At 40.3% G+C, this 27,800-nt stretch overlaps 1 protein-coding gene across 1 annotated transcript; it reads left to right on the plus strand.

The window, feature by feature from the left end:
- On the plus strand, positions 1-27,800 carry LOC120533457 (zinc finger protein 22-like). The gene is made up of 3 exons (XM_039760368.1): positions 1-110; positions 10,506-10,954; positions 27,095-27,800. The coding sequence occupies exons 1-3, from the start codon at positions 91-93 to the stop codon at positions 27,619-27,621; spliced, it is 996 nt and encodes a 331-aa protein (XP_039616302.1). The 5' UTR covers positions 1-90; the 3' UTR covers positions 27,622-27,800.

Here is a 27,800-nt window from a genome sequence, read left to right on the forward strand (position 1 = left end):
CAAAATTGGCGTGCACGTGCGTTTCGTAGTAGTGAACTGGAGAAGTGTAACGAGACGGTTGAGTGAGCAGACTTTAAAAAAAAAATAATCATGTCACCCAGAGGCAGAAGGTAAGTGGTTCGAGTTTGGAGTCTTGATTTTTCTGAGGTGGATTTTGTTTCTATCTTTCAGCTTCTCTCTGAGTTAAAGCACGCTACGTTACGGAGTGTTAAATATTGTTCTCGACTGTATTTCTGTGTGTCCTTCGGTACTTTACATTCATTGTTTTCTGTATGCGGCTCGCGCCACTTTGTGTTGTCGAGACTTGATTCTACTTTAAAGCCACCGAGAATCTTCGCCATCCTTAGCCGTATCTTAAATCCGTATTCCGAGGGAGAATGAGAGAATGCCTTTTATTGTCACTATACACATATACAATGTGATTAAAAGCAGCTCCTTCACTGTAGACATATATGTAGAACACAACAAGTAAATAAACAAAGAAACAAATGGTGCAAAAGGTTCTGCGACGCTATATATGCCCAGAGGGGACTGGGCGGTCTCATGGTCTGGAACCCCTACAGATTTTTTTTTTTTTCTCCAGCCGTCTGGAGTTTTTTTTTGTTTTTTCTGTCCCCCCCTGGCCATTGAACCGTACTCTTATTCGATGTTAATTATTGTTGATTTATTTTGTTTTCTTATTGTGTCTTTTATTTTTCTATTCTTTATTATGTAAAACACTTTGAGCTACTGTTTGTATGAAAATGTGCTATATAAATAAATGTTGTTGTTGTATATGCAAATGGAAAGAATAATAACTAAACCGAGTTATTGCACATTATTTAAATACTGGAAAGATTAAATAACTATTGGGTTATTGCACAAAATTGAAATATTGCACAATAATGATGATTATGTGCAGTTAGTAGTGGCTGTTGGACCCTGAGAGTAATTATATCGTACAGTATACAGATATTACACAGTTATTATTCAGTACCATTTAGATATTGGACATTGCACAGTTGATGGAAGAAGGGAAGTCGAGTTTAGACTGTGTAGTCAGTGCATGTGTGAGTTTAGAATGGTTATGGCTCTTGGGGGGAAAAAACTGTTCTTGAGTCTGTCCTCCTTGTGATGCACCTGTAGCGCCTCCCTGAGGGCAGCAGGTCAAACAGATCAGAGCCAGGGTGGGAGCTGTCCTTGATGATGTTTTTTGCTTTGCTGAGGCAGCGGGAGGTGTAAATGTCCATCAAGGAGGGGAGAGGGCAGCCAATGATCTTCTGTGCTGCCTTTACTACTCGCTGAAGCCTCTCCCTGTCTGCCATGGTGCAGCTGCCGTACCATACTGTGATACAGTATGTCGGCAGGCTCTCGATGGACAAGCGGTAGAAGGTCAGTAGCAAGTTGGAGTCCAGGTTGTGCTTTCTGAGGACCCTCAGGAAGTGTAACCTTTGCTGAGCCTTTTTGATGACTGCTGTGATGTTGTCTGTTCAGGAGATGTCAGTGGAGATAAGGACGCCAAGAAACCAGAAGGTATGGACCCTCTCCACACACTCGCCGTTGATGTAAAGGGGGGCTAGGTCGGTGCTGTGCCTCCTGAAGTCGACAATGATCTCCTTGGTTTTCCTGGTGTTCAGAGACAGATTGTTCTTTGAATACCAGACTGCCAACTATAGGACCTCCTCTCTGTAAGCTGCCTCATCTCCCTTTGAGATGAGTCCGACCACTGTGGTGTCATTAGCAAACTTGATGATGAGGTGGTTGTTGTGGGCCGGACTGCAGTCGTGGGTGTAGAGACAGTACAGAAGGGGGCTCAGCACACAGCCTTGCAGAGTGCCGGTGTTCAGTGTGCGAATGGAGGAGTGGTGGGGTCCAAGTCTCACAGTCTGGAGCCGGTTTGTAAGAAAGTCTTTTATCCAGACACATGTGAGAGGGGGGAGGCCAAGAGTGACCAGTTTGGTGATGAGAATGTTAGGAATGATTGTATTAAAAGCTGAGCTGTTAATACGTAGCTCTGCTGCTGCTCCAGATGGCTCAGCACAGAGTGGAGAGCTATATCAATGGCATCCTTTGTGGATCTGTTCGTGCGATATACGAATTGGTAGGGATTGAAGTCTTGGGGGAGATAGTCCTTGATGTGCTGGAGAAACAGTCTCTTGAAGCACTTCATGAATACAGGAGTGAGGGCCACAGGGCGATACTCATTTAGGCTGGTGATGGGAGACTTCTTTGGCACTGGAATGATTGTGGCTGATTTTAGGCAGGATGGAATGATTGCCTAGGCTAGGGACAGGTTGAAGATTTTGGTAAAGATAAAGGTGAGCACACACTCTGAGCACCCTACCATGCACTCCATGTGGGCCGGCAGCCTTCTTGGGGTTCACTGCCAGGAGCACCCATCTGATATCGTGCCCCTTTACAGTGACTGGAGTAGTGCAGGAACCCGGTAAGGGTGGGAGCAGGGCTGGAGCAGGTGAGTGCTGCTGTTGTGATGATTAAAAGCGAGCAAAGAAGCAGTTTAGCTCCTCTGCTAGCGGCGCGCTCAGATCTCCTGTTGTTGCATCACAGCCTCTGTAGTTTGTGATGTTTTGTATTCCCTGCCATACCTCCCGTGTATTGTGGCTGGACAGGTGGGACTATGCTCCTTTTATGGTCCGTCTTAGCTTTTTTAATTTCACTTTTCGGAGCAGCTTGGGCAGTCCTGTACAGAGCTCTGTCACCTGACTTGAAGGCAGCGTCTCGGTCTCTGAGTAGTGTACGGACCTGGCTTATCATCCAGAGTTTCTGGTTTGGGAAAATCCAAATGTTTTTGTCCACAGTCACATTCCCGATGCAAAACCTGATATAGTTCACTACGATTCCTGTGAATGTTTCCAGCTGAGGAGAAGACAATTTCATAGTCAAACTACGCTATATATATATATATATAGCGTTATTGAGTGCATTGATGGGCTAAAGTGTAAAATATATCCATATAAAATTAAACCTGCAACATAATCAAGTGTGCAGAAAATGAAAGGCTCTGAATACTTGATGAAGCCTCCATATGGTTTATCCATCCATCCAGTATCCAGCCCACTATATCCTAGCTACAAGGTCACGGGGGTCTGCTGGAGCCAATTTACGGTTTTTGTAAACTGCTTAATCCTGTTTAAGCAGCATACATTTCCATGCATTGAGTGGGATTGGATTTTTTTCTCTCCCTAATCCTATCCTACCATACTGTACAATTTTATATCTTTTGGTGCTAAAATTCAACTGGCAATTCCTGATAATGAGTATTAAAGAAGTTATTAACAATTTGATGTCTGTGTTACTGCCGCACAGGTCCAGTAGTGTGAGTTTAAACCTCAGCCTGTTTACTTCCCGTGTGCAGTTTTTATGTGTGCCCTGTTTCTGCCTTTATTATTTATAATAATTATTCTCCCATGTTCTTAAGATGTATAGACAAATCTAAGTTTGCTTTGCAAGGTAGTGTTAGATCAATACTTTGTCTTTTGACTTTGGTATCAATACCAGCTTTCAGACCGCAGTATCGGTACCAATAACAGTCATCCCTACATACCACCTGACCTCTCTCCTCTTATCAAGATCCCCTGAGTAGAATATTCTTGACGTTTAGTAATTGGTTGCTACTTTTCTGGTTTCTCCTCTTTGGGTTACCCATAGTAGATTGTACTTCTTGTTTCAGCCTGTTGGACCTTCCCTCCACTGATAATTTGAAATAAAGAGTACTGTGTTACTGTCGGCATGCTATGAATGGTCAATCTTTATATAAACCTTAATAATAATAATACATTTTATTTATAAAGCACCTTTCCCATGCTCAAGGCACTTGCAGAATATAAGAAAGAACGGCAGGGTATACAGTATATAGCATAGTACAAAGCAAATAAATAAATAAAGAAGATTAAGACAGTAAATTCAGAGGAAGCCTAACAAACAACAGAATTGATGGTCTAGCACACACACACAGGCTACATGAGCATGTTGACAGAGGGGTAAACTGAGAGAAGGGGAATGAACTCAAGTAGAGCTATAAGCCTTCCTGAACAGATGAGTTTTGAGTTGTTTTTTAAAAGAATTTATGGAGTCGGCTGATCTGATTAATTTCGGTAGGTCATTCCAGAGTCTGGGTGCTATATAGCTGAAGGCCCTGTCACCCATTGAGTGTAGATTAGTGTGGGGCACAACAAGATTGCCAGAATCAGAGGACTTTAGTGAGCGGGCAGGCACATAGTGATGGAGAAGGTCACTGATGTAGTTTGGCGAGGTTATTTAAGGCTTTGTAGGTTATTAGTAGGATTTTATATTCGATTCTGTAAGACACAGGGAGCCAGTGAAGACGGAGCAGGATGGGTGTGATGTGCTCGCTGCTGCTGGTTCGAGTAAGGACTCTTGCAGCTGAGTTTTGAATAAGCTGGAGCTGTGATATAAGATTAGAAGGGGCACCTGCCAACAGCGAGTTACAATAATCGATGCGGGATGTGATAAAAGCATGGACAAGTTTCTCAGCATTAGAAAAGGAGAGGAAGGAGCGAACACGGATATGTTACGGAGGTGAAAGTAAGAAAGTTTCTTAATGTGATTTATGTGGGCGGAATAAGAAAGGGAGGAATCAAAATGACACCAAGATTCTTTGCAGTAGAGGCAGGTCTGATGAGATCACCGCCAAGATGACTGGGAAGGAGCTCATTTTATTAAGTTGCATTTTAGTCCCAATTTGCAGGAGTTCAGTTTTGTTGCAGTTTAATTTTAAAGAGTTCTGCTCCATCCAGGTTTTAATTTCACTAAGGCAGGTTGTGAGCTGAGAAAGCTCTGATGAAGTTCCACTTTTAACATTGAAGTAGAGTTGAGTATCATCTGCATAAAAATGATAGCCCAGTCCATAGCTACGAATAATATGGCCAAGGGAAGCATATAAATACAGAAGAAGAGGGCCGAGGACAGAGCCCTGAGGAACTCCTTGTGTGACTGGCCGAGCTGGATCTGCTGTTGCCAAGACTAACAAACTCTTGCCTATCAGTCAGACTTGAACCACTGGAGGGCAGTGCCAGAGATACCCAGCATGTTCTCCATTCTGACAGTAGAATGTCATGTCTGACAGTGTCAAATGCTGCACTGAGGTCTAATAGAATTAATATGCTGGTTTGTCCAGAGTCTGCTGCCATAAGCAAATCATTGGTTACCCATAGCAGAGCAGTTTCACAGCTGTGCTGCACCCTGAAACCAGACTGAAAGGGTTCCATCAAATTATTAGACGTTAAGTAATTGGTGAGCTGTGTGGCTACAACACGCTCAAGAGCTTTTGACAGGAAAGGTAAGTGGGAAATAGGCGGAAATTGTTAAGATTGTCAGCATCAAGACCAGACTTTTTTAACATTGGGGTTACAGAAGCGATTTTAAAAGTGAGCAGCACAGAGCCAGTGTCAAGGGATGAGTTTATTATTGTTGTAACAGTCGGGATTATGGCATGAAGGCAGGATTTAAGTAGTGTGCTGGGGATGGGGTCCAGTACACAAGTAGTCGGCTCATCTTACAAAGCAGGTCATTAACAAAGCAGATGTGACTGGTGAGAACTTAGAGAAGGAGCTGGATGGAGTGGGAAAACAGGGAGAGATATAAACAGATGATGTATTTATGTTAGTTGAATTATTTAGATCTTTAATTTTGTTACGGAAAAAGTGGAGGAAATCCTCACAGACTTCAGTAGAAGAGGTAGTTGGGCCAGATGCAGGTTCAAGTAGTTTATTAACTACAGAAAACAAAACCCTTGGGTTATTGTGGCCACTTTCTATTATTCTGCCATAGTGGGTGTTCTTAGCAGCAGTTAGTGCTTCTCTGTAAGCTCTTTGGTGGTCAGAGAAAGCCTGGATGTGCACGTGAGGCCAGTCTTACGTGACATTCTCTCAAGGTTTGGCCAGCTGCTTTCATTGATCGCAATTCTGAGTTATACCAAGGAGCTGAACGTTTAAAGGAAACCTCCTTATGTTTTAAAGGAGCTGTTTTATCTAATGCTGAATGAAGGGCTGAGTTATAGTGGTCAACAAGACTATCTAGTGTTGACGGAATAGGTGCAGACAGTAAAAGATCAGAAATGGATCCAGAAAGGATAGAGGGACAGATATTTTTAAGGTTTCTGTAAGAAATTTGTCGTTTACAGGTAAGAGGAGGTAAAGGCAGTGAGACAGTGAAAAATACTGCTTTATGGTCAGAGAGTCCCAAATCAGTGCTGTAAATGTTGGCAACAGATAGTCCAGAAGTGCAGATCAGATCCAATATATGACCACCAGAGTGGGTGGGAAAATCAACATGTTGTGTCAAGTCAAAACAGTCCAGTAAGGATAGGAATTCATTTCTCAGTTTAGATGTAGTAATGTCAATATGGATGTTGAAATCACCAAGAAGGATAATTCTCTGAGAGTAAGAGCTTAGGTGGGTTAAAAGTTCAATCAGATCAGATAAGAAGGATGCATTGTATTTTGGGGGACGATAAAGAACAATGAGTGAGACAGGACCTGTTTCCGTTATTAGTTTAAGAGCCAGGCACTCAAAAGACAGTGGACAGTCAATTGGGATTCGTTTGATATTTAAGTCTGCTCTGATAATTACAGCTAGCCCACCTCCTTGTCTGGAGCTGCGAGGTTCTGTATGGAAAGTGAAACCAGGTGGAATCGCCTCCGTGAGAGACGTCAGTTCGTTTGGTTTTTGCCAGGTCTCCGTTAAGCACAGTGTATCAAGTTTGGTGTCAGTGATGAGTTCTGACAGCACCAATGCTTTGCCATTAACACTAGAATTACTAGAGCCTACGAAAAAACTCGTAATTCCGTCCCACCTTAAATCGCTTCTTAAATCCCTTCACACCTCTCCGCCAGCCCTTTGTCTTCTAAATGTGCTGATAAAGAGAAGCTTGGAGCAGCCGGCTATTCCATCCCCCCACCAATTTAGAACGTGCACGAACTTCTCTCAGCTCATGCCTTGATTGAGTATCTGGGAGTGAAGTGGAGTTTTAGAGTGGAAATAATAGATCGTTGTTTGGAACACACGCATTTCATGTCTGTTCAGTTTCTACAGTAATCTGTGTCAACACATTGTTAAAACAGAAACGTTTTTTATATTCTAGTAGTAGATGACAAAATGTAGGCATAAACTATATAATGTATGAAGCCTGAAGTCCAAATAGCAAAGAAACATTTTCACAAGAATAACACAATTGCACTTTTATTCAAAATATAACTGCAGAAACAAAAGCCGCCTAAACATGCGACATTGACACCAGTTTACTGTAACTGCCTCCGTGGTTCAATAGACTCAGCCCCGCTTGGAATCAAGAGGTCACGAGTTGATCCTGCCCCTCTGTTTTGAGAAGTAAACTGCTCTTATTCTTACTGTTTTAGAATAAAAGCATACATTTGATTTCAGTCTGTAACAGCCAGTGCAATTTATGATCCTTGTAAAGGTTAGCTTTTTTTTTATTCACTTTTCATTCTCTCAGTCGCGTTCAGAATCAATCCATACAACCCCATCTGACACGGCTGTTTTCACTAAAGCGCGCTATAGCTCTGCAGTGTACCACAATGCATACTAACGCCAAACCCCGGGTTCTGACACACAAACGTTGGTGAAGCTGCCTTCTTCGTATCTCATCGTCACTTGCTTTTCTTTTTATTCAGTTTTATTGAGTGTTCCTGCCAGTCCCCGCATGTTGCTGTATGCTGTTTCTTTTGTACTCCAGGACATGCAGAGGAAAGAATGGTAAAGACCAGTAACCGGCTATATGCAATCATCAGACACTCCCCATCTGCCCGTGTCGTTCAAACACAGGAACATATATTGGTGTAAAAGTATAACAAAAGTGCACTTTTATTCAAGTGCACTTTTTCCATCGCCTTTTCCTGTAAGAAGCAATGTACACACTTCTCTCTATGCTGTGGTTTCTATTACACACCTGAAAGAAAGAGACAATACATATGAACATATCCAGCATACAGCAACATGCGGGGACTGGCAGGAACACTCAATAAAACTGAATAAAAAGAAAATCAAGTGGCGGTGAGATACGAAGAAGGCAGCTTCGCCAGCGTCTGTGTGTCAGAACCGGTGGGGGCGTTAGTATGCATCGTGGTACAGCAGAGCTATAGCGTCTGTATTCTGTTTCTTTTGTACTCCAGGGCGCAGAGGAGAGAATAGTAAAGAGCAGTAAGTTCGGCTATATGCAATCATCAGACACTCCCCATCTGCCCGTTGTTTTGTTATACTTTTCAATACTTTTATACTGCTCAAGCGGGCATGCTCAAAAATACACGTGTAATGCCACGAAAAGTGCACGCAGACACTTCATTTCGCAAACAAAACAAGTGCACTTTTATTCAAAACTACCTGTATAACCGAAGAAAAAGAAAGCAAGTTACAGTAGGCGATTGATCGACAGCTTGCATGGTGCAATGCTAAGAAGTGCAGATTTTCATTCCGTGCTATATAAAATCATCACATTCAAATATTAACAGTTCCCACACACCCAAGGACCGTCCTTCCTACATTTACGACATGTGTACTTGTTGCGTGTACACACCTCTCTGTGCTATGGTTTCTATTACACTGAATGAGCACCTGACACTGTACTTTCTTCCCTGGGGAAGGTCCCATCAGAGAATTTCCAGTTCCTGCATAAATTCACACCCGATCTGGCGCTGTTCGTTTTCAAATAATATTGCATTAGTGCGATTATATTTTCACATATATTGTCTCTTTCTTTCAGGTGTGTAATAGAAACCACAGCATAGAGAGAAGTGTGTACATTGCTTCTTACAGGAAAAGGCGATGGAAAAAGTGCACTTGAATAAAAGTGCACTTTTGTTATACTTTACACCAATATATGTTCCTGTGTTTGAACGACACGGGCAGATGGGGAGTGTCTGATGATTGCATATAGCGCGAAGTTACTGGTCTTTACCATTCTTTCCTCTGCATGTCCTGGGTACAAAAGAAAAGCATACAGCAACATGCGGGGACTGGCAGGAACACTCAATAAAACTGAATAAAAGAAAAGCAAGTGACGGTGAGATACGAAGAAGGCAGCTTCGCCAGCGTTTGTGTGTCAGAACCCCTTGGGGTTGGGTGGGGGCGTTAGTATGCATCGTGGTACACTGCAGAGCTATAAGCGCGTCTTTAGTGAAAACAGCCGTGTCAGATGGGGTTGTATGGATTGATTCTGAGCGACTGAGAGAATGAAAAGTGAATAAAAAAAAACTAACCTTTACAAGGATCATAAATTGCACCGGATGTTACAGACTGAAATCAAATGTATGCTTTTATTCTAAAACAGTAAGACTAAGAGCAGTTTACTTCTCAAAACGGAGGGTCGCAGGATCAAACTCGTGACCTCTTGATTCCCAAGCGGGGCTGAGTCTATTGAACCACGGAGGCAGTTACAAAAACTGGTGTCAATGTCGCATGTTAAAGGCGGCTTTTGTTTCTGCAGTTATATTTTGAATAAAAGCGCAATTGTGTTATTCTTGTGAAAATGTTTCTTTGCTATTTGGACTTCAGGCTTCATACATTATATAGTTTATGCCTACATTTTGTCATCTACTACTAGAATATAAAAAACGTTTCTGTTTTAACAATGTGTTGACACAGATTACTGTAGAAACGAACAGACATGAAATCGTGTGTTCCAAACAACGATCTATTATTTCCACTCTAAAACTCCACTTCACTCCCAGATACTCAATCAAGGCATGAGCTGAGAGAAGTTCGTGCACGTTCTAAATTGGTGGGGGGATGGAATAGCCGGCTGCTCCAAGCTTCTCTTTATCAGCACATTTAGAAGACAAAGGGCGCTGGCGGAGAGGTGTGAAGGGATTTAAGAAGCAGTTTAAGGTGGGACGGAATTACGAGTTTTTTCGTAGGCTCTGGTAATTCTAGTGTTAAGAGATCTTGAGTACAACAGTGCAATATTAGTTAATGAGGCCTCTTTTTGCACAGAGCCGTGATCAGGGTTTATTTCCACACAATGTAAATTTGGCACACTGACACTTGTATTTCCAGGGCCATGAGAAGGAAGGCTTATTTCGGTGTCGGCGACCTGACCCGCGATGTATATATTTCGGGCACTGCAAAATGCCGGCGTCTTTCAGACCATTTGCTCTGGACAAACTGTTTAATAAGAAGGAGTTTGTCATGAGGGTATTTTAGCATGATACTTGGCAATACTTATCTGAAAAGCAGTGGAGAAGCAGCACAGCATAGCGGAACCATTAGAACAGGCGGGTGTGGTAGCGTAGATGAGATGAACGGCGAAAGCATAGCAGGAGGAGGTAGCAGGATTTGGAGGTTCCAATACACAGCCACAAACAGTAACGCTTGTTAATTTCATGCGTGAATGCCCCGGAGCCATAAGCCAGGTTATTATGAGCATCAGATCAGATCCCAGTCGTAGAGGGTGTTGTAAAATTACATTCAAGTGACTTCAGAGCTAAGTGATGAAGCTTTATTGAATTTAATTCCTGTTCTTCTTTTTACAGAGAAAAACGAGAAGCTGATGTTTACTGGAACATTTCAGTGGATGTGAAACAGGAGAGCTGTGATGTTTATAGAAATATCATGGATTTTAAGGGGGAGGACTGTGAGTTGGAGTCCATCTACCTTAAACAGGAAAGTCTGAGCATCAAGGAGGAGAACAGTGAACTGCAGGCAGTTGGCATTAAAGAAGAATTTGAAGAGAACTTTGTCAGTATTGAGACACACAACCATACATATCTGAACAGTGTAAAAGAAGACAACCTTTATGATCGGTGTCAAGATGGAGTGGTGACCTGGTTAGACTCTTCTCAATGCAGACACTGTTCATCTCCAGAGCCTTCTGTCAATGTGAAGTCTGAATCATTACAGTCTAAAGCAAAGCGGACTAAGAAAACTACTTCTGTTAGAGCTCAGGAAAATTGGCCACCATCTACAAAGAAGTCTGGAAGAAGTAAGTGCAAAATAATAAATGGGCAAGTTTTAGGATTGGAGTTTATGGGCTTGAAAGGTCGGGTCTTGTGGTTTTTATGAGAAATACTGTGTTTTATTGTGTGCTTTAAATGTATTTTGAGATTTCATCAATGTTTATGTAAGGTTTGCAATTTTCCATGCAAAAGTCCTAAAACATGTCCTTGGTAAAGAGTGCCATACAAATGTACAGCTGCAAAAGAAGGTTGTGAACCTTTTTGAATTCCCTGGATATCTGCTTTAATTTATCTTAACAATGTGGTCTGATTTTCAACTATGCTCCAAATACAGTGGAACCTTGGTTCATGACCATAATTTGTTCCAAAACTCTGGTCGAAACCCGATTTGGTCGTGAACCGAAGTAATTTCCCCCATAGGGTTGTATGTAAATACAATTAATCCATTCCAAACCGTATGAACTGTATGTAAATACAGTGTGTATATATATATATATATATATATATATATATATATATATATATATATATATATATATATATATATATATATATATATATATATATATATATATATATATATATACACTTTTTATATAGTGGACTCTGGCGGACACAGGCAGGCGGACATCATATTTTCACCACACACGTTTATTTACAATAATATTTACAATGTAACGTGCACTCACAACCCCAGTGCCTCCAGCACCGATTCCCCCAATGTCCAGGCCACACAGTCCTGTGCCTTTCTTTCTCCTGGCCGCCTCCAGTCCTCACTCCAGCTCCGTCCTCCTCCACCCGACTTCTGCTAATGACTGGAGGGAGGCCCTTTATAGGAACCGGATGGGCTCCAGCTGCTTCCGGCAATCTCCTGCGGACACACCCCATGTGGTGGAAGTGCGGCTCGCACCCGGCAGCGTCCGGGTGTCCCTGTCATCTTCCCCCGGCACTTCCGCCACACCAGGCTCCCGGGTAATAAGGCACTGGGGCGCCGCCTGGCGGTGACCACGGGCCCCTACAGGGCTGGGCTTCCAAGCTCTCTATCCGAGGCCTCTAGCATAACCAGGATGGACGCCCCCTCTCGGTCTGGAGGAGGCACAAGCCCTCCTCTGGTCCTCCTGGGCGTCTATACTATATCTATACTAATAAAAGGCAAAGCCCTCACTCACTCACTCACTGACTCATCACTAATTCTCCAACTTCCCGTGTGGGTGGAAGGCTGAAATTTGGCAGGTTCATTCCTTACAGCTTCCTTACAAAAGTTGGGCAGGTTTTATATCGAAATTCTACGCGTAATGGTCATAACTGGAAGCAGTTTTCTCCATTTACTGTAATGGAGATGAGCTTCAACGCCGGGGAGTTTCGTGTGACATCATCACGCCTCCCACGTAATCACGCAGTACATAGAAAACCAGGAAGACCTAAAAAGCGCTGAAGAAAACATGCATTATATAATTGAGAAGGCAGCGAAACAATAAGAAGTTAAAGAAGAATTTGAAGAGAACTTTGTCAGTATTGAGACACACAACCATACATATCTGAACAGTGTAAAAGAAGACAACCTTTATGATCGGTGTCAAGATGGAGTGGTGACCTGGTTAGACTCTTCTCAATGCAGACACTGTTCATCTCCAGAGCCTTCTGTCAATGTGAAGTCTGAATCATTACAGTCTAAAAGCAAAGCGGACTAAGAAAACTACTTCTGTTAGAGCTCAGGAAAATTGGCCACCATCTACAAAGAAGTCTGGAAGAAGTAAGTGCAAAATAATAAATGGGCAAGTTTTAGGATTGGAGTTTATGGGCTTGAAAGGTCGGGTCTTGTGGTTTTTATGAGAAATACTGTGTTTTATTGTGTGCTTTAAATGTATTTTGAGATTTCATCAATGTTTATGTAAGGTTTAGCAATATTTCATGCAAAAGTCCTAAAACATGTCCTTGGTAAAGAGTGCCATACAAATGTACAGCTGCAAAAGAAGGTTGTGAACCTTTTTGAATTCCCTGGATATCTGCTTTAATTTATCTTAACAATGTGGTCTGATTTTCAACTATGCTCCAAATACAGTGGAACCTTGGTTCATGACCATAATTCGTTCCAAAACTCTGGTGAAACCGATTGGTGTGAACGAAGTAATTTCCCCCATAGGGTTGTATGTAAATACAATTAATCCATTCCAAACCGTATGAACTGTATGTAAATACAGTGTGTGTGTATATATATATATACACTGTATTTACATTTATATAGTGGACTCTGGCCCGGACACAGGCAGACGGACATCATATTTTCACCACACACCGTTTATTTACAATAATATTTACAATGTAACGTGCACTCACAACCCCAGTGCCTCCAGCACCGATTCCCCCAATGTCCAGGCCACACAGTCCTGTGCCTTTCTTTCTCCTGGCCGCCTCCAGTCCTCACTCCAGCTCCGTCCTCCTCCACCCGACTTCTGCTAATGACTGGAGGGAGGCGGCCCTTTTATAGGAACCCGGATGGGCTCCAGCTGCTTCCCGGCAATCTCCTGCGGACACACCCCCATGTGGTGGAAGTGCCGGCTGCGCACCCGGAAGCCGTCCGGGTGTCCCCTGTCATCTTCCCCCGGCACTTCCGCCACACCAGGCTCCCGGGTAATAAGGCACTGGGGCGCCGCCTGGCGGTGACCACGGGCCCCTACAGGGCTGGGCTTCCAAGCTCTCTATCCGAGGCCTCTAGCATAACCAGGATGGACGCCCCCTCTCGGTCTGGAGGAGGCACAAGCCCTCCTCTGGTCCTCCTGGGCGTCTATACTATATCTATACTAATAAAAGGCAAAGCCCTCACTCACTCACTCACTCACTCACTCACTCACTCACTCACTGACTCATCACTAATTCTCCAACTTCCCGTGTGGGTGGAAGGCTGAAATTTGGCAGGTTCATTCCTTACAGCTTCCTTACAAAAGTTGGGCAGGTTTTATATCGAAATTCTACGCGTAATGGTCATAACTGGAAGCAGTTTTTCTCCATTTACTGTAATGGAGATGAGCTTCAACGCCGTGGGCGGAGTTTCGTGTGACATCATCACGCCTCCCACGTAATCACGCAGTCCATAGAAAACCAGGAAGACCTAAAAAAAGCGCTGAAGAAAACGTGCATTATATAATTGAGAAGGCAGCGAAACAATAAGAAGCGAGCGAGTGACATATACAACCATATTCATGAGTTCTGCTACCGGAAACAAAGCACGATGTAAACCTACACTTTAAATTAAGTTCATAGACAGGCTGCCGCTGGCGTTTGTAATTTAGTGCCTGCCCATATAAGGCCGTCCGTCAGCGGCAATCCAATAGCAAACTCCCACTAAATATTCACGGGTTAAGGACTGTGCTTATGCAGAGGAAGATGAGATGGTCAGGGTGGTGTTTGGTACAAACTCAAGCGAAACTGAGAGAAAGTTTTAAGTGCCAGGACTAAGGTAACATTAAATACAGCCATGGACATAGCACGAGATGGCACCAGCACAGCTGGGAAACTTCGATGCATGTACACCGAGGGCTCACGTGAACTGACGCAGTGCACAGATAAAAAGCAACAGTTCCAAAAAGTGCTGAACAAAAACCGAATTACACAATTGAAAAGGCAGCAAAAAATATTAAGCGTCTCATACATACAAACATATTCATAAATCCAACTACTGCGGAAACAAAGCACCGCGTTGGAAAAGTCAATGTCCGCTAAAGGAAGACAGTGTAAAAAGCGTGCATGCAGTGTGTCAGGTCTCAGATAAAGAAGGCAGGCTGTTTATTGATGCAGTAAGAAACGAATCGATGAATGAAACCTGTCATCTTTACACGATTGACAAACACGGAATGTAACTTGAACACAACACATCCTACAAATCTGAACCTGATTGAAAGAAATAATGATAATCAAATCCTTGATGACAGCAACACTCAGTAACACTCACAAAACAAATACTGTATATTGACAGTCATGTTACGTTATTTTTAAAATGTTCCCTTTTCTTTTTCATAGCTTTTTTAACACACTACTCTCCAGTGATACGCGGTATATGTATATATATATATATATATGTGTATATGTATGTGTATATATATATATATATATATATATATATATATATATATATATATATATATATGTGTATATATATGTGTATATATATATATATATGTGTATATGTATATATATATGTGTATATGTATATATATATGTGTATATGTATATATATATATATATATGTGTATATGTATATGTATATATATATATATGTGTATATATATATATATATATATATATATATGTATATATATATATATATATAACCCGATCTACATACTCGAATAATGGATACTTTATTCGCCATCAATGATTGTTTTGGTAAAGCCATACTCAGTGTATTCATTAGATGAACGGTAAAAAAGTAAGAGCGAGGGAAGGATGACTTATTGAGGCATGCAGGCTGTAGTCTTGCGTCAACTCTATCTGAATTGCGCGATCACATTTGAAAAAATATATCTTTTCAAGTTCTATTTAGTCCATATGTGTCAAACTCAAGGGCATGGCCACATCCGGCCCGGCGTGTAATTATATCTGGCCCATGAGATCATTTTATATACTGTATTATTGTTATTAAAGCCGGGTATATGAAGCGCTGGTAACACAAACTACAGATCCCATAATGCAGCGCTTCAGCTGCCTTGCCGAACACTTACCGAGTTAATCAAGTTATTGCGAAGCTAGCTCACAGGATGCTGAAGAGAAAAGTTGATTCTGAAAATAGAGCCTTTAAAAACCGATGGGAGGCTGAGTATATGTTTACTAAACCCGTGTGTCTCATTTGTGGAGCTAATGTGGCTGTAATTACAGAATTTAATCTAAGATGGCACTATGAGACAAAACATCAGGGTAACCTGAATGCAATGCAGAAGATACAGAAAGCAGCATAATTAAATAAGAATCTGACACTTCAGCAGACGTTTTAACCCGTGCACAATCACAAAGTGATTTCAAGTGAAGCTGCTTTTATGGGAGACACAAATGCACCAGTGCACCTTGCCTCACTTTCCCTGTTGCCAAGTAATGTTAAACCAAGTCGTCACTACGGTGTTCCCAAATACGCACTTTGCTGATAAACTGAGCGCACTGAGTTTGCACGGCGCTTTGGTGACTTCGAAGAACAAAAAAAGTCCGTCTACATGCGGTTCGAACCTTGTGCATGTTTGGTAGCACATATCTGTGTGAGAAGCTCTTCTCAGTGATAAAGACTAACAAAACAGCACACAGGAGTCGCCTCACTGATGAGCACCTTCAATCCATCCTGAGAATCTCCACAACACAGAACCTCACACCAAACATAAACGAACCTGTTGCCAAAAAAAGATGCCAGGCGTCCAGCTCTAAAATGACATATGAGCAAAGACAACTGAATGATTTGATTTGTTATTGCTGAAAAGAACACATTTCATTTATATTTCTAGGTTTTGTTATGCAGCATGTTCATATTTGAATTTGTATCATTTTGACAGGATATATTTTTATGGAGAGCAAAATCTTTTGGGATATTTAAAATATAAGTTTATTTTTTATATAAAATTACATAAGAGTAAAGAAATGTGAATGTTTGTTCTTTTAACGTTTACTTTATTTCTAACTTGTATAATTTAGACAGAATACATTTTATGGAGAGCAAAATATTATAAGTTGTTTAAGGTTTGAGTTGATTTATTCACGAATAATATTCCTGTCTGTTTTTACCATTCCTACCAAAGATATTTCTGTCGACTAAATAAAAATTCCTTCTATTTAAAATTTAAATAGAACTTGAACAAATACGATAGTTCATAATATCCACGCAGACTTGCACGTAAGAGCGGAGTTATCCGTTTTAACAAGCAGCGTATTGCACTGATACGAAATAGCTGTGTGTGTATATATGTAGATATGTATGTATATGTATATATATGTTTATATATGTTTGTATGTATATATGTATATATATATATATATATATATATGTTTATGTATGTGTGTGTAAATATATATATATATATATATGACAACAACACTCATCACTCACAACAGTGACAAAACAATTACATTGACAATCATGTTACGTTATTTTCAAAATGTTTCCTTTTCTTTTTCATTGCTTCTTTAACACACTACTCTCATGGCGTGGGTATTTTATAGTATATATATATATATATATATAAACAAAATGTTTCTGATCATCAAACACATTTAACCATTAGTCAAATATAACACAAGTAAACACAAAATGCACTTTTTAAATGATGGTTTTTATTATTTAGGGAGAAAAAAAATCCAAACCTACATGGCCCTGTGTGAAAAGTAATTGCCCCTTGTTAAAAATAACCTAACTGTGGTGTATCACACCTGAGTTCAATTTCGTAGCCACCCCAGGCCTGATTACTGCCACACCTGTTTCAATCAAGAAATCACTTAAATAGGAGCTGCCTGACACAGAAAAGTAGACCAAAAGCACCTCAAAAGCTAGACATCATGCCAAGATCCAAAGAAATTCAGGAACAAATGAGAACAGAAGTAATTGAGATCTATCAGTCTGGTAAAGGTTATAAAGCCATTTGTAAAGGTTTGGGACTCCAGCGAACCACAGTGAGAGCCATTATCCACAAATGGCAAAAAAATTATCCCAAGAGCACAGAGACGACTCATCCGAGAGGTCACAAAAGACCCCAGGACAACGTCTAAAGAACTGCAGGCCTCGCTTGCCTCAATTAAGGTCAGTGTTCACGACTCCACCATAAGAAAGAGACTGGGCAAAAACGGCCTGCATGGCAGATTTCCAGACATAAACCACTGTTAAGCAAAACAACATTAGGGCTCGTCTCAATTTTGCTAAGAAACATCTCAATGATTGCCAAGACTTTTGGGAAAATACCTTGTGGACTGATGAGACAAAAGTTGAACTTTTGGAAGGCAAATGTCCGTTACATCTGGCGTAAAAGGAACACAGCATTTCAGAAAAAGAACATCATACCAGCAGTAAAATATGGTGGTGGTAGTGTGATGGTCTGGGGTTGTTTTGCTGCTTCAGGACCTGGAAGGCTTGCTGTGATAGATGGAACCATGAATTCTACTGTCTACCAAAAAATCCTGAAGGAGAATGTCTGGCCATCTGTTCGTCAACTCAAGCTGAAGCGATCTTGGGTGCTGCAACAGGACAATGACCCAAAACACACCAGCAAATCCAACTCTGAATGGCTGAAGAAAAACAAAATGAAGACTTTGGAGTGGCCTAGTCAAAGTCCTGACCTGAATCCAATTGAGATGCTATGGCATGACCTTAAAAAGGCGCTTCATGCTAGAAAATCCTCAAATAAAGCTGAATTACAACAATTCTGCAAAGATGAGTGGGCCAAAATTCCTCCAGAGCGCTGTAAAAGACTCATTGCAAGTTATCGCAAACGCTTGATTGCAGTTATTGCTGGTAAGGGTGGCCCAACCAGTTATTAGGTTCAGGGGCAATTACTTTTTCACACAGGGCCATGTAGGTTTTGATTTTTTTTCTCCCTAAATAATAAAAACCATCATTTAAAAACTGCATTTTGTGTTTACTTGTGTTATATTTGACTAATGGTTAAATGTGTTTGATGGTCAGAAACATTTTGTGTGACAAACATGCAAAAGAATAAGAAATGGAAGGGGCAAATAGTTTTCACACCACTGTATATATGTGTGTGTGTGTGTATATATATATATATATATATATATATATATATATATATATATATATATATATATATATATATATATATATATATATATATATAAGAGAGAGAGAGAGAATTTAAAGATTTTTAAGCACAAATAAAGTTAATTATACCATAGAATGCACAGCATAATAGTAAACTAAATGTAAAAACATTGAATAACACTGAGAAAACCTTGAACAGCAGAGAAAACTAACACTGCGAGAGTTCGCGATATAGCGCTACGAACCGAACGCTAAAATCAATTTATTTTTAATGAGTTTTAAGCACAAGGAAAAAAATTAACATTTGAAAAATCCATAATTTAATAAACCACCAACAAAAGTAACATTGCAACAATGCACGCTACGAAACGATTGCTGTAAACAGAAGTGAAGTGGAGGTTAAAATCCAATAGAAAAAAAGTCTTCATTAAATACGAGGTTAAAACAATGCTCGAATCTGTCTCTTTAGAAACAAGCTCGGTGCATTCTTTAACTGCCTTCTTAGCCTTGTGTGTCTCTCTCTCTCTCTCTCTCTGGGTGCCGTGCGCGCGTCTCTCTGTCTCTCATTAATTCACTGTCCCTTTGATTATGTGAAGCTCTCCAAGCTCTGAAGAAGCAAAGCAGGCCAGATTATGATGCCCCCTTCACCTTGAGGCTTTAGTATCAATGTTCACTTGTCGTCTACCTCCAAACATGGTGTCACATGTGTTGACAAAAGAGTTCAACTTTTTCCTGATTCATCTAAAGAACATTGTCTGTTCTGGAACAAGGAGGTGATATTTTACAAGTTTGAGATGTGCAGTGATGCTTTTGTTAGATTATACTGATTTCCTTGGTGTAGTCCTTCCATAAACACCATTCTTATTTACTTCTCAAAAAATTAAAGGAATAATTTTTTTAATCAGAGTATAGTATCAAGTTTTTGAAACTTTTGGGCTATTGATCTGGTCAGCTAAGTAGCAGAGGGGGTTGTTAATCGGTATCTGCTGCTGTGGTGTTAATGAAATGAACAACAGGTGCACTAGAGGGGCAACAATGAGATGACCCCCCAAACCAGGAATGGTTTAATAGGTGGGAGGAGGCCACTGACATTTTTCCCTCCATCTTTTTTTTCACTAGTTTTTGCATTTGGTTTTGGTCTGTGTCACTACTGGTTAAATGAGGTGATACCAGGACCCAACAGAAATGGCACAAGTAGTCCAACTTCTCCTGGGTTGGCAAAGCACTATAATAAATGCCAGTCCTTGCCAAAGGGCTTGCTTCTGGCACAGTCTCAAGGATGTGGAGGAGATTCCAGGAGACAGGGAGTTACTCTAGGAGAGCTGGACAGGGGCCCTCATAGAAGGTCCTTAACCCATTAGCAGGACCCACCGATATCTGCTCCTTTGGGCAAGGAGGAACAGGATGAGCACTGCCAGAGCCTACAAAATGACCTCCAGCAGGCAGGCCACTGTTGTGAACGGCTCTGACCAAACCATCAGACACAGACTTCATGAATGCCTGACATCCTCTAGTGGGCACCATCGAGATCGATTGGCACTTGCCATTCAATAACAGAATTGGCAGGTTTCATTTCGAAATTCTATGCATAATGGTCATAGCTGGAAGCTATTTTTCTCCATATACTGTAATGGAGTTGAGCTCGAAAGCCATGGGGGGCAGAGTTTCGTGTGACATCATCACGCCTCCCACGTAATCACGTGAACTGACTGTCAACGCAGTACGTAGAAAACCAGGAAGAGCTCTAAAAAGCGCTGAAGAAAACATGCATTATATAATTGAGAAGGCAGCGAAACAATAAGAAGCAAGCGAGTGACATATACAACCATATTCATGAGTGCTGCTACTTCGGAAACAAAGCACGATGTAAACCTAAAGTTTAAATTAAGTTCATAGACAGGCTGCTGCTGCCGTTTGTCATGCCCAAGGGTAATGCGGGATACAAGTTTAATGAGAGGACGCAGGATATAAATGAGAGTTTTGAACACTTTGTAACTAAGTTAAAATTGCACGTGAAGGGCTGTACTTATGCAAATTCTGAGAGACTGTGTTTGTGGGGTGATTGACAGTTAAGGCGGGTGGGGGAGTCACGTCATCATCTCCCCTCCCATTCACCTCATTTCGCTCTGAGCAGAGCTCCACAGCTAACGCAGTGTTACGGAAGCGACTTTGTGACGCTGCCACCAAATACTCACAGAAAAATCCACAAGTTAATACACACACTGTCTAGAGTTTCTCCACACTGAATCCTCCGGTCACTACTTACAAAAGGTTACATTGACAATCGTGTTACGTTATTTTTAAAATGTTTCTTTTTCTTAGCACAAGCACAGCTGAGAAGCTTCGATGCATGTGCTCCATAACGCGTTAAAAAAATCACGCATTTAATCACACTTTGCATTACAAACAAAGGGGAACTTATGTCAATGCATGATTTCATGGTACACTGATTACATTGATCAGCACTTCCCGATTCATTTTACCCTCGCACCCACTTGGTTTGAGAAGAAGTATGAAAAAATATGTTGTTAACACAGAAAAACAGATCACCAATTGAAGCTTTATGAATAATCAATTCGCCATCAATAATTGTTTTGGTAAAGCCATACTCGGTGTAATCGTCCTTCCATTTTATAATTTTTCCGCCACTACCCATGATTAAATGAACGGTAAAAAAGTAAGAGCGAAGCGAGGGTGACTCATTCAGGCAGGCAGGCGACAGCTCAATAGCTCGAATTTGGATATAAGTAGATTCTATTTAGTCGACAGAAATATCTTTGTTAGGAATGGAAGTTGAATTTAGTCTTTAAATTTCTATGGTAAAGAAAAAGTTATGCAATGATGACTAAATTTAACTATATAAAGTCAAAACTTGAATATATAAAGTCAGCGCTGGAATATATAAAGTCAGCGTCGGAATATACAAATTCAGCGCTGGAATATCCATCCATTTCCCAACCCGTTGAATCCGACCACAGGGTCACGGGGGTCTGCTGGAGCCAATCCCAGCCAACAGTGGACGCAAGGCAGGAACCAATCCTGAGCAGAGCACATGCATCATTTTCAAAACATTAACCGAACAGTATTTTTTTAATTTATTTTTCTGAATACATTTTTGTTAACTTAGTTCAGTTCAGAGTCGTTTCAATCAATAGATTTTGACTTTGACTTTATATATTCAGGAGTGAGTTTATATACTCCAATGTTGACTTTATATAATCAGGAATGACTTTATAAATTCCGATGCTGACTTTATATATTCAGCTTTTGACTTTATATATTCAGAAACAAGTTTGACTTTATATATTCAGGAATGACTTTATATATTCAAGTTTTGACTTTATATATTCTGATGCCAACTTTATATATTCACAAAATCAATGTATTTGCCTGTTTGGCACCCCATAGTATATGTCTGTCTGTCTGTCTATCTATCACAGCAACACTTATCACTCAAAACAGTGACAAAACAATTACAATGACAATCATGTTATGTTATTTTCAAAATGTTTCCTTTTCTTTTTCATTGCTTCTTTAACACATTGCTTCTTTTACTTCTCTGCTGCGAAGCGCGGGTATTTTGCTAGTACTATCATACAGTGGAACCTCGGTTTGCAAGCATAATTCGTTCTGGAAACGTGCTCGCAGTCTAAAGAAAAGTGAATTTCCCCATTAGAAATAATGGAAACTCAGATGATTCGTTCCACAACCCAAAACTATTTATATAAAAATTATTAATACAAAATATAAAGTAAAAATACATAAAACAAATTAACATGCACTTTCCCTTTGAAAAGAATCATGGCTGGTGTGAGTGAGTTTCAAAACTCCTATGGGATTCCACCCAATAGGATGACACACGGAAGAGCGTCCCAAAGCAATCGCAGTCTCCCAGCACTGTAGCAGTTCGCTGTAAAAGCGTATCCAAAAAGATCGCGGACATGCTATAAGCGCCTGCCGTCGATGGGTGATACAAGGAACATTATAAATGTGCAGGGTACAGTACTGCTTGGCAACGACCCTGCCTGACTGCTGTGTCTGTGTATAGGAGAGTGGTAGATCCCGCTACAATAAATAACCACGCTGTTGCTGTTTCAAGCTGAATAAAGTTGGTGTTGTTAAAGTACTGAGACTCAGCATCGTGTTTTGGGGTGCAAGATGAGAGAGAGAGAGAGAGAGAGAGAACCATCAGCTCAGTTGTGATCACATGACACTTGGCAGACGAAGCATATCCATAGTGCTCGTATTACAAGACCTCGCTCGTTTATCAAGTCAGAATTTATTAAAAATTTTAGCTCGTCTTGCAAAACGCTCGTAAACCAGGTTACTCGCAAACCGAGGTTCCACTGTACCTTATTGTAATGGAAGGATTTTTCTCTGTATAAAGTAAGGTGAAATAAAAAGAGCAGATGGGCGTTGGTCGCTCAGCGCGAAACCCAGCTGCATTACTAATGTTTTGGGGAAAAACAGCCGGGAAATGTTCTAAAGATACAGCCAAGGCTATGTAAGGAGTTGTTTTTCACTTCGAGAAGCTTTTTTCACATGTAAGCATATTACTGTGTCTTCTGGTATCAAGCACTAGTCTCAAGGCCGAGTAGAAGAAAAACATAGCGCCGTGTCCCGTGGAAGGAGGGGGTGTGAGAAACTGATCACTTCTGCATACACTGCTTCCACGTAAGCTGCTTTTAGGCAAGGACACCTAATTAGTATATAAGGGAAGGTTCCGCCCTCAGTTTCTTCGGAGGCTCAACCGTGGGGATAGCGCGCACCGCCCGGTAAATGAAAGGCAAAACAACGAGTTGGTCCTCTGACGAGACTGATAAGCGGGCCCCCTCAGTCTACTGGTCTAGGATGATGGCTCTGTGTCTTTTTATATGTCTGTAAGTATTGTTTTGTTTTTGTATGTCTGCATTATATTGCATTATATATGTGTTTGATTATTATAGTTGATTAAGTAAATAAATAGAAGTATTGGACCTCTTCTCTCTGATTCTTTGCCTACTTATGTTCTAATCCCTTGAACCATATTCCCAAATCAAAACACTTATAAACAGTGGTAAGTCTGTGAGATTAGAGGCGTTTTGACAGAGGTTACATATTAATAATACAGTAGGGGAAAGGAGAGCAATGTATATTACTCTACCAAGACGCAACAATACCATGAAGTGACACGCTAACATCATTCTTGTGTTGTAATGTGAAAAAGGCTGTATGTATGTGTTACTTTTGTGTGAAAGTGAGTTAAATATAACTTTTGCGCCTGAAATCTTAGTTTTTGTGGTTACCGTTACTGAGCTCTGAGGGTGTTTCATACCATTTATATATTTGTTTTTCTGTTTTTTGCCATCTACACAAGAGCTACTTGGATGTTTAGTGAAGGTACTTGTATTCAAACCTTTGTGTTTATTGGTCAGAGGACAGAGAAAGCATTTGCAGTTGCCGGCAAGTCAGTAATTAACTGGTGTCATAGCAGCAAACCTTCAAGAGTAACTGGGATTCCTTACTAGGAAGAAGTTAAACAATTGACATATGATACAGGACAGATTTTAAGAAATTAATAAGAACTCTGGACTGGGTGAATAAGATTAAAGAAGCTGCAAATGTAAAAAATAACTAAGTCATAGAAGACTAATTACACAAATGCTATCAGTAGGGCATTTAGAGTAAGAGGGCAATCATTAAGAAAGATATCGGGGAAGCTAAAATACAGTTAACAGAGGAATATTGCAGATAAGGGAAAAAGATGCACCAAAGAACGTTTTTAGTATTTTAGTAATAAAAGAAAAGCCAAGGAGGTGAAGAAGATCAGAAACAATAAAAGGGAATTACAGTACATAGACAGTGAAATATCAAATGCACTAAACTTGTTTTTATCTGAAGTTTTCACAAGTTGAACAAGTGAATAAACTCCCAGTGGTAACAGGGACTACTAAGGAGGTACTGAGAGATTTGAAAATTGTAGAGAGAGAAGTGCTGCTCAGATTAAATAGGCTGAACTCAATCAAATCACTAGGACCAGATAATATTTATCCTTAAGTGCTTAAGGGGGTAAGTGAATACATATATAAACCTTTGACACTGTCAAAACACAAAGGGAGAGCAGAAAATGATTTGCGGATCTGCCCCATATATTATAACGCATAGTATAAGATAAAAAAGATAGCTTTATTGTACTGTTTGGTTTTCGCATCCAAAAAGGAACAAACTAAAGAGGGAAGGTGCTGAGTTCTTACAAAGGCAGGGGAGGAAGAGGTCGTCCGCAATCAAAGAGCAGGAAATGACGTTGATGGGAGGTGTAGCTAGGAAAGGGGTACAGGTTTTCCAGGCTTGACCTCCACTGTTGCTGCTGTCATTTCTTAATGCTTCAAACTGAGGAAATGGCTCCTTGAATACTCTTTGCTGTCTTCTTGTAGCCTTTTCCTGCTTTGTGACCAATATTTTATTCCTCCGAGTTTTAGGCAGCTGCTTAGAGGTGCGAATGGCTGCTGATTGCTGGGACAAGGTTTAAGGAATCTGAGAATTGTCAAAGCTGTATCATTTGCATCACATGGCCATTCCTAATGATTATTGTGAAAAAGCCAGAGCTTTTAAGGAGCTAATTTAAATTCTTGCATCTTGGGGTGGGGAGTTATTCAAGACATCTGACCACTTGGGGTACCCATACATTAGTAAAGTACTCCTTCCTCTTCTCATACTACAAAACAAAAATAATACACGAATCTTGTTTAAATTGCAGAAAAGAATGGTGGCCTTTGGAGATCAATTCTTCTTGTATTGACTTAACTATTCACAGTAACAGTTGTTTTGATCTGAGGGTCTCCACACTTTCGCATGTCACTGTATATGAAATGTCACGACAGTGTACGTCTTGAGTAATGCTATGTCTGAAAAGAACCATCCTCTCGGCAGTGTATATCATGCATCCAAGTTATAGGACTTAAATGATGGAATCCTAAACTTTCTACTTTAGAAATTGGTTCGGTATCTTAAATGATAATTTGCAATTATTTTTGAGTGATACTTTGATTTTTTTTTTTTTGTCCTGATCATTTTTCTGGTTCTTTTCAAACAGTGCCATTACTGCCATTAATTCAAAGCTGATTAATTTGTCTAATACTACTGTTTGATTCAGTTGTATTTACTGTTCATAGCGCTCTTCATTGAGTGCAGACTTAGACTGATTGATGTGTGGAGCCATAACAGAAATAATAATTGCATAAATGATTAAATAGACAGTAAAACCTTGAAAATTCTTTTCTTTTTCTTAACATAAATAAGTTTAGTTTACTTAACATAAATAAGTCCTGACAGTAGATACCTGTTAACATTATAATGGTGAGTATAAATGTCACCAGTGTGTCACAAAGCTTACCAGCCCTGGTGTCACCTGCCACTCCCCTATAGAGCTAATATGTAAAGCACTTTTAATATGTAAAGCACTTTGAGCTACTGTTTGTATGAAAATGTGCTATATAAATAAATGTTGTTGTTGTTGTTATTAGAGACATCAGTAAAACGCTAGAATGACTTAAATCAACTGTGTGGAATATTAGTAAAAAGAAAGAATGCACAGGTGAGCGCAGTAATCACAAAGGGACAGATAGGCCAAGGAAGACCACCACTGCTGATGACAGAAGATGTTGCTGCAGATTGCATTTGCACATCCTGATAGTAAAGATATTGCATGCATCTCTGTAACATCTTAAATGTACCACCCAATACAGATGGCATGATGTGGCTCAGGGTGACTGAGAGATTCCACACCGGTCAGACAGTTAACACTGAAAAGCCGCCATTGCCAAATAACCCACAGCTGTTAAGACCTGTAAGAGAACTGAGATTGTGTGATGGTCTCTGTAATGAAGTCACATTTTCAGCACACACTTCAAAGAAGATGACAATAGGGAATCTAAATTGGCTTATAATTTAAGTCATCATCATGAACCAAAATGTCACTGTGATGCATCAAAACTCACTTCTTGTGTAGCCTGTCAAACATCAGATTGTGAAATGTGCAATGAAAGGAGATTTTCTGTTCAGTTCATTTTTCCACCAGGTGTTGCTAAAATGCCAACACAAATAAAGTCTGCGTAGGACCTACAAAACTTGCTTTAACTTTAAGCCAATTTATACGTCAAGTTCTCTTTTTAAAAATCTGAACTTTTGTGTGAGAATTGGCTTACACATGTTGCCGAGCATAAGGAAGTGTTATACATGTGGCTCTGCTAAGTAGTTGTTATAGATAACATAAAATTAACAAATTGAGTGTGCTTTCCATTTTGGGTTAAAGTTTTATAATTGGTTATGCTGATCAAAGGTTGTTCCTAATTTCAGCCATCATGTATTTAATCTGAATTAATGTTAATAATGAGGCAGTGGATTGAAAATAAGCTTTTTTTCTCTCCTTTTAATCTTTGTACAGGAAACAAAAATCAGTGCAGTTTGGAATCTGGAAAAGAATTCTGTGGCAGGAGTGCTCTTCAGAAACACCCGAGAGTTCACACGGGAGAGATGCCATATTGCTGTAAGGAATGTGGTAAACAGTTTTCACGTATAAACAATTTGAAGAAACACACTAGAGTTCACACGGGAGAGAAGCCATATTGCTGTAATGAATGTGGTAAACAGTTTTCACAAAAGATCAGTCTTCAGAAACACAATAGAATTCACACTGGTGAGAAGCCATATTGTTGTAATGAATGTGGTAAACAGTTTTCACAAATGATCAGTCTTCAGAAACACACTAGAGTTCACACCGGAGAGAAGCCTTATTGCTGTACTGAATGTGGTAAACAGTTTTCACTAATGAGCCATCTTCAGAGACACACTAGAGTTCACAACAGAATAAAAAGGGTACCAGTCCAGAAAAATAACCACCCTTCAGGATCAAGAGTGAGGTTCACTCCTGTCCTGAAAAGTAAGCAAACTGAACTATTGTTGACAAACTAATCTCTGAGAGAAGCCATATTGCTGTTTGGAATGTGCCAAACAAATCTGTCAGAGGAGTTCTCTTCAGAGACGCACCAGAATTCACACCGGAGAGAAGTAGAAATGAACTGTCCTGACTAAAGAGTGAGGTTCACTCCTGCCTGGACAGTAAGCACTTTTAACACTAGAATTACCAGAGC

The sequence above is a fragment of the Polypterus senegalus genome, chromosome 8 (assembly GCF_016835505.1).
Source record: "Polypterus senegalus isolate Bchr_013 chromosome 8, ASM1683550v1, whole genome shotgun sequence".
Taxonomy (NCBI): Eukaryota; Metazoa; Chordata; class Cladistia; order Polypteriformes; family Polypteridae; genus Polypterus; species Polypterus senegalus.

What these genes read in the sequence shown, in the direction of transcription:
- LOC120533457 (XM_039760368.1), top strand. Translation starts at nt 91, where the DNA reads ATGTCACCCAGAGGCAGAAG. An exon ending in ATGTCACCCAGAGGCAGAAG is followed by an intron (nt 111 to 10,505) that starts GTAAGTGGTTCG and finishes TTCTTTTTACAG; the next exon opens with AGAAAAACGAGAAGCTGATG. An exon ending in TACAAAGAAGTCTGGAAGAA is followed by an intron (nt 10,955 to 27,094) that starts GTAAGTGCAAAA and finishes ATCTTTGTACAG; the next exon opens with GAAACAAAAATCAGTGCAGT.